General features: G+C 46.8%; 2 protein-coding genes across 2 annotated transcripts; both read right to left on the reverse strand.

Moving 5' to 3' along the window:
- Window positions 1–7,775: 7,775 nt before the first annotated feature.
- Window positions 7,776–9,102, reverse strand: EDB91DRAFT_1253883 (uncharacterized protein; the record flags this gene model as incomplete). The annotated part of the gene is made up of 4 exons (XM_041323719.1): window positions 7,776–8,385; window positions 8,436–8,674; window positions 8,723–8,782; window positions 8,845–9,102. 4 exons carry the CDS (start codon window positions 9,100–9,102, stop codon window positions 7,776–7,778), a joined length of 1,167 nt encoding a protein of 388 aa, XP_041171811.1.
- A 651-nt stretch (window positions 9,103–9,753) lies between these two features.
- EDB91DRAFT_891255 (uncharacterized protein) lies at window positions 9,754–10,822 on the reverse strand. The gene is made up of 2 exons (XM_041328742.1): window positions 10,159–10,822; window positions 9,754–10,110 (listed from the first exon to the last, which is right to left on the reverse strand). Exons 1-2 carry the CDS (start codon window positions 10,536–10,538, stop codon window positions 9,927–9,929), a joined length of 564 nt encoding a protein of 187 aa, XP_041171812.1. The 5' UTR covers window positions 10,539–10,822; the 3' UTR covers window positions 9,754–9,926.
- Window positions 10,823–11,457: the final 635 nt, after the last annotated feature.

Raw genomic sequence — 11,457 nt, forward strand, 5'->3', positions numbered from 1 at the left:
TCAGCTTCAAATTCTGGGGATGCGAGTGTTGAACATTCAGAGCATCGAGAAGATGGAACAGACATGGCAGGCAGTTCCCAGTTGAATTCACACTGGGGGGGAGGGGGGTTATATTGGTGTTCAGTGATCTCTGTGCGATCAGTCAGGCTGAATCTTGTGCATCTGAGGTTCCAGTGTGCCATACGGTAATAGCTGCACCATGCCATCCTCATGTGTATTTGGCTACGAGCATGCTATTCCATCAATGATTTAAAATCAATTGATGGCACACTTTATGCTCCAGTTACACCTCCATGTCATCTAGCTATACTTGTGTCTGCAAGCAAATTTTCACTGCCCAGAATTACTTCAGCAAACATCAGCACTCATGCATTCACACAAAAAAGTGACTGCCACTGGCTATATCTTCCTTCAGAGAGTTTGTAGGGCGCAAGAAGGTGCGCACCTCACCTGGCCTTTTTGGGGTGGATGAATTGCCAAGGGAAGCATCCAATGCGTTGCCTGTTGACCTTAGCTCGGGTGATGTCAACACTTCTATGGTGACTCAATATTGCAAGGCTGGGGTGGCTCCTGCTTGACCTTCTTCCTCTGGTGGAGGGATTGTGTCACCAGATTGTGAAGTAGGAGACATTGACAGAGGAGAGGACATTATTTTGGCACAGCGGAGAGCACGACATCAGAACTGCCAGCTGCCCCTGAGATATAGGGATGTGCTTCCACAGCCTCCACCTACAGTGCCTAGGGAAGTGCAAAACCAACCTCCGGAATCTGTTGGATCTGTCATCACTTCATGTCAACAACCCGCCTTGCATGTGCACATGGTTTTTCATACCCCTCCAAATATATTTGGGCTGGTGCATCAATACTTTTCTCCGCAACCGCCACCCCATGATCCAGAAGAGTATGTCACTCTTGCAGACCTCTCGTTTTTACCGGGCAGCCCTCAAGTTTCTGAACAACCCCACCCGTTGACTGCTTCAAGCAGCAAGTCTCAGTACCATCCCCATCCAAACCACTCCTCCTTTCAACTTGGTGATTGGTATTGGAATCAGGGGATCCAAAAATCACAAAGTGATTATGCTAAACTGCTTGGAATCTTGGGTGACAATACATTTAATGCTGCAGATGTGATGTCTACCCATTGGAAGAAAATTAACTGCCAGCTGGGTGTGAATGAGTATGATGCGGGAGATGGAGACAAATGGGAGGACAAAGATGCTGGATGGAAATGCACACCAGTTTCCATTGAGGTTCCTTTTTCTTGCACTACTGATACACCAGGCCCTCAACTTTACAGAGCCGCAGATTTGTACCATCGTTCCCTGGTGGCTGTTATATGTGAGAAGCTCAGCCAATGCTCGAGATGACAAAATTTTCCATTACGAGCCATACCAGCTCCATTGGAATCCTCCCCACCTAGATGATGAAGCCACTATACACTGGGGATCTGTACACATCTCTATGTTTCCATGAGGCCCATAGCCAACTGCAAGAATTGCCAGGGGAACCAGGCTGTGGCCTACCTCAAGTAGTGGCTGCTCTGATGTTCTGGTCAGATGCCACGCAACTTACTTCATTTGGAACTGCCAAACTCTGGCCTACATACATGTACTTTGGGAACAAGTCTAAGTATCGCCAGTGCAAGCCATTGTGTAACTTGAGCAACCACATTGCTTACTTTGAAACAGTAAGGGTGCCAAGCTTGTGGGCTTTAATTTATACTTAACATTACATTGCCAGGTCCCTGACTCATTCAAAGACTTTACTGGCAGGACTAGCAAGGGTGCAACTCACCTATCATCGAGAATTATTACAGGAGCAGTGGAATATCTTACTGGATGAGGAGTTTCTAGAGGCATACGCACATGGAATTGTCATTCGCTGTTGTGATGGTGTCATACATAGATTTTATCCTCAGATTTTAACATACTCTGCAGATTATCCTGAGAAGTGTGTGATTTATCCCTGGTTCAATAATGTTGATTCTAATTTTGCCAGAGTTCTTATAGCCACAGTTCGAAATTTGGGAGGGTGCCCATGTCCTCATTGCCTCATTCCAAAGGATTGGATACAGAACATGGGAAAGCCCCCGGATAGACAGCAATGCTCAACCATGGAACACAATGCTCAAAAAAGAGCAACTTTGGTTAGCGAAGCACAGAAAATGATTTATGAGAATGACTATGCAGTCAGCAGCGCACTAGTGGAACACATTCTCAAGCCACACTCCTGGGTGCCCACATCAGTGAGACTTGATCCTCAATTGCTGACTAGTGCTAACTATGCCTCAGAATGCTTTCATAGATTGTCTTGGTCCAATGGGGTTCAACATCTTTTATGCTTTGGTGGTAGGCCTTCTACACAAGTTTGAGATTGGTGTATGGAAGATGCTTTTCATTTACCTGTTGCAAATTATTGCAGCGCATGACAAGAATCCAATTCATCAATTAGATGAGAGGTACGGTTTCAGATACCGCATTGCTCATAGTGTTCAGCTGACCTCTACCATCAGGTACAGGCAAACCCCGACATTTGGTGCAGCCACCATACAAAAGTTTTCATCCAATTCTTCTGAGATGAAACATATGGCAGCTCAAAACTTTGAGGATCTCCTCCAGGTACAAGTTCACCACATATCGATGTTGAGTAGGCCACTGACATGCTATGTACAGTGTTCTATCCCTGTCTTCAATGGCCTTCTTCCCGAACCACACAATGGAACTGTTCTTCAGTTACTATTCATCATGGCTCATTGGCATGGGCTAGCTAAGCTCTGCATGCATTCTGATATGACCCTTGATATCATGGATGAAGTGATGTTCGGTGCTCAGGCAACAATTTCATAAATTCAAGACTACAGTTTGTGCCTGCATACCAGACCCACAAGCTGTGCCAGGAGGTTGAAGCTCATGCCTGACGTAATGCAAAGAAGGTGGGGATGCAGACAGCAGGGCATAAAGGAAAAAAAAGCTCGTGCCTCGCAGAGCAAGGGCAGGCATACCCTTCAGGGCAATCAACTCAGAATGTGCAGTGAATGAAGGTGTTCAATCTTCAAATGTACAAGTTTCACACTGTTGGGAGATTATGTGTCCATGATATGCTGGTATGACACGTGTGATTCATATAGCACTGAACCGGTGTGTCCTAAACTTTTCAACTGTGAACTTGACTCATTGACTTCTTCAGGGTGAACTCAAACATTGTTCTCCAAAGGCCAGATATCGCCGCACCGATTGCAAGTCATTTGTTAAACACCTGACTTGGATTGAGACAGAAGAACAGGGCTTAGAAAAGGTAATATTCAGACTAAAGATCTACAGACAGATGTACATATGTTTATATACTCTAAGTAAGTAGCATAGCATAGCAGAAGGCTATGTGCTGATTGTACAGAATTACTAGAAAGATGACTGAGACATACAAGAAGGAGGCTCAGAGAACAGTATGTACACGACAGATCAATAATCACTCAGGTATAGGGATTACTGGTGATCCGAAAGGAGGAACTATGATACCAAAAGGAGGTAGGGCCAGTTGAGTGGTTCCTAGTCTAAAAATGGACCTGGTGAGGCGGACGGATGGACTAATAGTCAGCTGGACTGATACAAGAGAAACTGGAGGAACTGAGTGGGTTGGAAAAGCAGAGATGGTGGAGGGAGTAGGAGTAGGATCGGTCAGACCAACAGAGCAGAGGAGCAGAGCTCCAGATAGGATCAGATGGTAGGGATATAGTGTCGGAGGAAATAGGGGTAGTGTTGGAGGAGCAGAATAGAGTCGGGCGGAGGTAGCAGGGCTAGTCCTGCTGAGATGCACTTTGTGCATTGTTGGAGGAGGAGAGATGGATCAGATGGGGAAACAGGGGGTCAGACCAGCAGTAGGGATGTTCACATGTGGTATTGGAGGTGCTTGGATCCGGTATATGACAGCCTCTATGCAAAGAAAACCCAGGTGAATAAGAACCTCTTACAAAAGGTCATACCAGTTGTAGGCTGCTGTTAGGTACCATGCTGGCTCAAGAGGCAGAGGGGTCGGGGCTTGGCTTCAGCTCTTGCGCTGCGCCCTTAGCTGAGTACGTGCCCCGAATTTGGAGCGGGTCCGACATTGTCCGACAATAGGACAAATGGTCCGCTTTGGTCCGCTTTGAGGGTCGGGGAGTAAGAGCTGCTAGTGGTGGGCCGACTAGGAGCGGAGCGGAGAAGACGGGGGATGATGCGGAGGGTGGATAGGAGCAGGGAGAATGTTTGTCAGGGGCAGAGAAGGCGGAGGATGATGCAGAGGGACGAGGGAGAATATTTGGATAGGGGCGGAGTATATGGGAAAGACTTAGAGCACGGCTCTAAGTCGGAGCAGGGGATCAGAGGGTCGGAGGTGACGACAAGTTGAGACTTGTGTCCAGAGGAGGCAAGGTCTTACTGAGAATTCTCACAAGATGTAACTGCAAGAAGACAAGTAATATTAAGACTAAGGAAAAATATCTAAGTACAGGATATGTTATATACTTCTATGTGAGGCAGTGATCAGGATAACTATGTAGTAAAGCTATGTACCAAGGATATAGTTTGTAAGTACTTTACATAGGCAAAGACATAAGTCGGAGCAGATATCAATATGTACGTGTCGGATCAGTGATCGGGTGGTAATAGGAATTACCGGTGATCCGGAAGTAAGAGTCTATGTACCGAAGGGGAAAGTATATGTCTAAAAGGGGAAAGGGATCCAGTTGAGTGGAGAGGATTATGGAAGGGGACTGGTTGAGCGGTTGAGCGGAAGCATAGGGCAGAATGCGGGGTTGTGATAGGACGGAGCGGAGGGGGTCAGGAAAGCAGAGCGGATATCAGTATCGGAGCGGTCGGATCTGGTATATGACAGCTGCCTGCTTCAGACCATAGAGCAATGACAAGAGATGGTATGTGAGGATCCCACCATCAGGTGCAAAGTGTTCAAACCCAGGAGGTTGACACATATATATGTCCTCTGTCAGCTTACCCCACAGGAATGCACATTTAGTGTTGAAGGCATTGAGTTCCCAGTTGTTGAGGGTAGCCAAAGCGGAAATGATGCATATGGATGCTACATTAGCAACAGGTGCAAACATCTTCCTTAAGCTGATGCCAGGAACCTATGAAAAACCCTGTGCCACAAGTCTGGCCTTGAAGACTGACCCACCCTTGTGATCCTCCCGAAATTCAAGCACCCATCAGCAACCAATGGACTTATGGTCAGCAGGAAGAGGAACTAGCTCATAAATGTTCATCTCTGACATCAGGTTCATCTCCCATTTCATAGCAGCAAGCCAAGAATCCTGATCAGAATGATGCATGGCCTCATCATACATGTTGGGAGGAATCTTTATGTTGTAACAAAGGCCTTACAGATTACAACAAGTGTCACTATGGATGGAGATGCATGCCAGTGTGGTAACAAAGTCATATACCAGATCTGACTGCTCCGACAATATTTATATCCACTCCACTCAACCCTATACCACTTCCACTTTTCCCCCACTCTGCTCCGCCTGTCTCCGCTTGATCCAGTCAGCCTCTGCATCCACTCCTGCACTTCCACTCAACCGCCTCATTGGTTACCTTCCATATAGGTTCCATTCAACTGGAACCTCTTTCCCCATTTAGGTATATACTTTCCCCTTGGGCACATAACTCTTACTTCCTGGATCACCAGTATTTCCTATAACCGCCCAATTACTGATCTGTCATGTACATATTGATATCTGCTCTGACTTATGCTTTCCTCTGTAGTAATACTTATAAATTGTATACTCAGCACATAGCCTTATGCTATGGACTACTGATCACTGCCTCCTTACTTAGAAGTATATAAACATATCCTGTACTTAGCTAGTTTCCTCAGTCTTAATATTACTTGTCTTCCCTCAGTTTCTACTGGTGGGAATTCTCCATAGGACTTTGCTCACTCCAGACACAAGTCTCATCTTGTCATCATCTCCACTCCTCCACTAGGACTTAGAGCCATGCTCTAAGTTAAACTATTCTTACTTGCCTCCACACCATAAACCAATCCCCTTGTCCCCTTCCACTCCAACTCACTTCCTCCACCTCATCCGCCCCACTCCTAGTTGGCCTGCCACTAGTAGCCTTTCACCCTCAAATCAGACCAAAGCAGACCACTTGTCCTATTGTTAGACAATGTCAGTCCCACTCCAAATTCAGGGCACGTACTCAGCTAAGGGCACAGCACAAGAGCTGAAGCCAAACCCCAACCCCTCTGCTTCTCCATCCAAGCATTGTACCTAACAAACAATTATATTGGCAAGGATGTGAGGAAAGCCAACTTTGTCATGGTTGGTGCGAATAGCATCATAGTCAATAACATCAGTAGTGGTGAGAGGATGAGATGGTGCTGAGAGGAGGACAGGTTGAGGAGCAATGGGAATGGGAGGCACAAGATGTGGAGTGCCATCTGCAGGTGGAACACCCTGAATGCAGGCTTGGTGCAAGTCACATTGGCAATTGAGACATGCTGCATCTGAGGCAAGCTGCTCATGGAAGAGACGACCCTTCTTGGTGGGATTATGAGACTGTCCAGAACAATGAACTGGCCCGATAGATGGGACAGCAGAAGGTGCAACAGATGCAGGAGTAGAGACTAGGTGAGCAGGTGTGCCACATCATCCTCATCTTTATTGTCACTGTCCATAACATGGAAGGGGCAGTTAGAGAATGTTTCATCGAAGATGATGTCATGGGAGTTGAAGAAGCTACCAGCGACAGAATCACAACAATGCCAAGCTTTCACACCTGGTGGGTACCCCAGAAAGATCGCCTCATGTGAATGTGGTCATAATTTCTCCTGCAGTTCAGTGGGAATATGAACAAAGCAACGAGCACCAAAAACCCTCAGATGTGAGACATTAGGTTTCTTACCATGCAGCATCTCATAAGGCATCATGCCTGGTAGAAGGGTGCAGGACTCAATACAGTTAAAGAGGGAGGTTGCACAAAGAGCTGCCTTGTCCCAGAGAGAACAAGGTAAACGAGCATGGCATACATCCTGCCCTCAATTGCGCACATTACTTGTTCTGCCTTACCATCCTATAGATGTGCATATGGTGTAGACAGTTGCCATATGATACCCACAGTCTCAAGCACCGCCATGAACACAGCATTCAAGAATTCACCCCCATTGTCCAAATAAAATACCTTCACATGCAACCCAGACTGATTTTTCCAATGAGCACAAATGAGACACCAGGTATCAAGAGCCTGATATTTGGTGATGAGAAGTTGAAAATTCAGGATGTGTGTGTGATCATCAAGGAAGATGATGAAGTAGCGCTTGTTGTGTGGGGTGATGGTTGGGATTGGTCCACAGAGATCAGAGTGAATGAGATCAAGGAATTGAGCTGTGCGAGGAGACTCAGATGGAGGATGAGGACGATGGGGATGTTTTCCCATAATGCAAGACTCGCACTTAGACAATGCTGAACCTAGGGACACAGTGGCATCAGTGGCAAAGAGAGGTAGACGATGGACAGCCTCACCACCGATGTGACTGAGATGAGCATGCCATAAGTCAAGAGTGGGTATGATGTGCATAAATGCAGAGAGATCAGGCGGAGATGGTGGGATGCTCAGAGCTGTGGTGGAGAGCTGTGCCGACAGGGCAGGCAGAAACTCAAGATTGACATAGTATAAGTTATTCGCCATGGGGATTTCCCCAAGTTCAGTCCCTCAGTACACAAGCTCACATTGAGGTGGAGAGGTCCAAAAAATGCAGTCCCAACCCTTACTGAGAATCTAGCCCACAGAGAGCAGGTTCAACATCACAAACAGTGCATGTAGGCAGTTCAAGAGATGAACACAATGTCTGTTGTCACCAATTAACAGTATGGCAACACAGTCACCATGACCAGAGGTACTCAAGCTGCCATGGTTCACAGTGCAAACAGTGACAGCATCAGCAGTAGAGTAAGACCAGAAGTAAGAATGGTCTTGGATGAGAGTGGTCATGGTCCTCAAGTCAAGGATGGCATTAAAGCCTGCAGTGATGATGCAAGAGAGAACTGTGGTGTCCATGGTGGGAAACATGTCAGCACCAGAGCCTGCATTAGGTACCTCAATGATGGAGGCACAGGAAAGGTCTGCAAGGAATGAATCAGCTGCATGCTGAGTGCCTGCAAAGGCAGAGATAGCAGTAGAGGGAGGGAGAGCAGCTGGTGTTGGGATGGGAAGAGGAATGACCACAGCAGTGGCTGTCTCTTTCTTTTTCTTTTTCCCCTTCATCCAGGGAGCTTGACCTTCCATGCCACCACCCTTCATGTAGCAGTGTGCATGATCATGGTCTCCCTTATTGCAACCAACAGTAGTACAGAAAACTCCCTCAGGATTGTGGTGGTGCTTATGAAGACTGGTGATGGTATTAATGTTGCCAGTGGTCATAGAATGAGATGCCATCACAGTGTTCGCATACTCCAAGCCAGGTGCACCACCAGCAAGAGCATGTTCATCAAGAATACAAGCAGCTTCAGCCAAAATACAGGCAACACAGGCATCAAAGGCAGATGTGGAGGGAAGGAGAATGAGGAGCCTACAGTGGAAGAAGAGCCAGCAGTGGCAGATGCAGATGCAGAAGGCGAGATAGTGGCAGTGACAACAGGAGCATGCATGGGGAGAGCCAGAGTGACGAGAGCCTTGAACTGGGGCCATGAACCAAAACGAGGTAGACTGCACAGAAGTTAGAATACTGCCTCAGCATCAGTGTAAACTGCCCCCATGTGAAGCAGGCACTCATGGAGCACACAATGCTGCCCCACATAGTTGGATGCATCAGCAGCATCCTTCATTTAAAGTGCATACAAGCTCTGACAAACAACATGTTGAGATCCCATCCAAAATGGTCTGCAAGAGTCTGCCAAGAGTCACAAGCAGTCAACTTATGACTAGTCGAGATGAGCTGTTTAACAGAGGCAGAGAGACAATGAGTAATGATGGACTTGGCCTTAAGATCATTGATGAGCCGATCACAAGTAGCTTTCATCTCAGATATGGTAGGAAGCAATGGATCAGCCAGGATAGGCTTGAAAGATGTGTTACCCAAGAGATCATCAGGATCCACAGTGGTCATGACATGACACTGCTGATCCTCAATACCAAGGGCATAGGTAATCTCCCGCTTCCACACGAAGTATGTATCCAGGCCTTCAGTTCTGGGATGTGGTCAAGCTTCCCCATGTCAAAGAAAGACAATAAGAAAATCTCTAAGAAGAGAGGATTACAGCAAGTCGCTGAAACAAGTGTGTGTGTCAGTATGTAGCTCAAAAGGATTTTGTTTAGAAGTTGCAGCTCATAACCTGTAGAAGCTAAGACATGAAACACACTCAGTGTTTGAAGACAACAACTGATTATTATTATACCTAAGACACAAAACACACTGAAGGAAGTATTGTAAGAGACGGCAGGATGACGAGAGACAGAAACCATACCTCAGTGTTTGAAGACAATGACTGAGGTATGAAGGAATGAAGTGGTGTGTATTATATATGCAAGTGCATGTGATAAGTAAAAATAGGAAATTGTGCTATACAATGACGACAATGACAATCCAACAGCAATCACTGGAGTGTCTGTGAGATTCTGTGCAGTGTCACAGAACAGGGTGTGTCTGTGAGTCATTGTCCAAAAGGGACCAAGCTGCCACTCTTGGGCACTGTACAGCAAATACCAATTTACTGATGGCCTGCTCCTTCGCTCGAGCACTTTCCCTCTCTGAGTAAATATTCCCTGCTAGCACTCGACTGGCCGAGGCAAGACAAGACTATCTGGCAATTCTCGGAACAGATATCATGCATGGTGGCTAAGTACTGGCGTACACCCGGCTGTCTGCAGACGAACATTGCTCCTCCTGTTGTGTATCTCGTCTCCCCCACCTCTTAACATCACTTTGAGCACTTATCCTTCGCAGTTACTGTAGCCGGACAAGACTGATACCCGTCTACAATTTGGCCGTTCTTCTGATGCCATCGCTAGCATGTCAACCAAGAACAATGAGCTGCACAATATCCAGAAAGCACTTACGGTCCAATACCGACAGCCCACTGATGAGTCGTCGCCAATCAACTTGGCATTGTGGTAACTGCCAACCTATCAGTTACTGTGTGAGAGATGTGTGGGTGCGACGCACATGCATAATGTGACATCCTCGTTTAGGACGGAGGTGTCGTCTAGGTACGAGGTACTACCGTCGACCTTCAATGTGGCTGGGCACTGTATACACGCATTGGCGCCAACGAGGAAGCTTAGCAGCGCAAATATAATGGAGCGGGAAGTAAACATGACGGAGTTTGTGAAAGGGAATGAGGCAAAGTCAGAGTAGCAGGCAGGTTTAAATCCAGTGGGAACGTAAAGGCGTTGCTCGCTTGCCTTAGATGCACGTACTTTGGGCAAAACCGGTTGCATGATAATCCCGCAGACTCTGAACGTCGACATCATAAGAAGTTGGCGTGGCAAGTAGTCAAACGGAGGTGCGCGGCCCGATGGTGCGAAATTCAAATGAATCTCCATTTTCTGGGCGACCTTAAGGGGCTTCGCGTTGTTCGTGAGATGTGCACGTTGTGACTTCCTAAATAACACTCTCCGGAATATGCAAATCCTTGAATCGATGAAGCTCGGCACGGCTGCACCATATGGAGATGCCAAAACTCCTGCGCAACATTTGAGTTTTGCTCTTCCGCAGAAGGTTCGTAGACGTGGTCAATAAGAAGGATCTTCGTAGAGTACGAATGTTCATGGACAGGTGTTAAATATCACGGTTTGACCTGTTTATAACATTGTTAGATAGTCGCTCCGTAATTGAGCTTGTTGGAAATTTTCCATGATTGTGCTTATGGAGGGCCGTCTCCGCCCTTCGGACAACTTCATAGCTGCAACACCGAGGCCTGGCTACCGTCACGGAAGGCATGAGCAGGATCGTAAATAAGGCCGATGTCGATCGCTTTCTGCCGAGGATATGGGGCGGAAAGGGGTACCAGGCTGAAGATCGCTATCGCTTGGGTGTGGCCACCAAGAACTCGGAGTAGGATGGATGGCATACTAGTAGAGGCCAGGAGGGTTGTATCGGAAGCCAAAGTAGGCCCGTGATAATGAGAGTATGGAATCTGTATGACAAAAAAATAATTACCTTATCACTGTATCAAAACGAGTGGGAAATTGGACCGGCTTTCAGGAAGTTCAGATGTACCAGGGTTTAACAGTTGCTCAGGGTCTCCTTAGCGTTCTCACTTACATAGTTTAACGATTGTCAGTTAGCAGGCATGGATTTATAGACGTTGGCAACGAAACTCACCGAGTAAAGTAAAATCACAGGTGAGAGGAACATCAGATAAAAAGTTGACAGTTGATATTGCATTGACGAATACAGCTGAGGGCTCGCAAAGCTTTTATTACGGTAAGAGCTCGCCAAGGTAGAAAAGTGATGAGCGTA

The sequence above is a fragment of the Suillus paluster genome, assembly GCF_016628075.1.
Source record: "Suillus paluster strain FC165 chromosome Unknown EDB91scaffold_94, whole genome shotgun sequence".
Taxonomy (NCBI): domain Eukaryota; kingdom Fungi; phylum Basidiomycota; class Agaricomycetes; order Boletales; family Suillaceae; genus Suillus; species Suillus paluster.

Excerpts from the sequence above, each read along its gene's own strand:
- EDB91DRAFT_891255 (XM_041328742.1), bottom strand. The coding sequence starts at position 10,538 with ATGGAGATTCATTTGAATTTCGCACCATCGGGCCGCGCACCTCCGTTT. Across the intron at positions 10,111-10,158 it reads GAGGATGTCACATTATGCAT|TTACCACAATGCCAAGTTGA; the intron begins GTGCGTCGCACC and ends ATAGGTTGGCAG.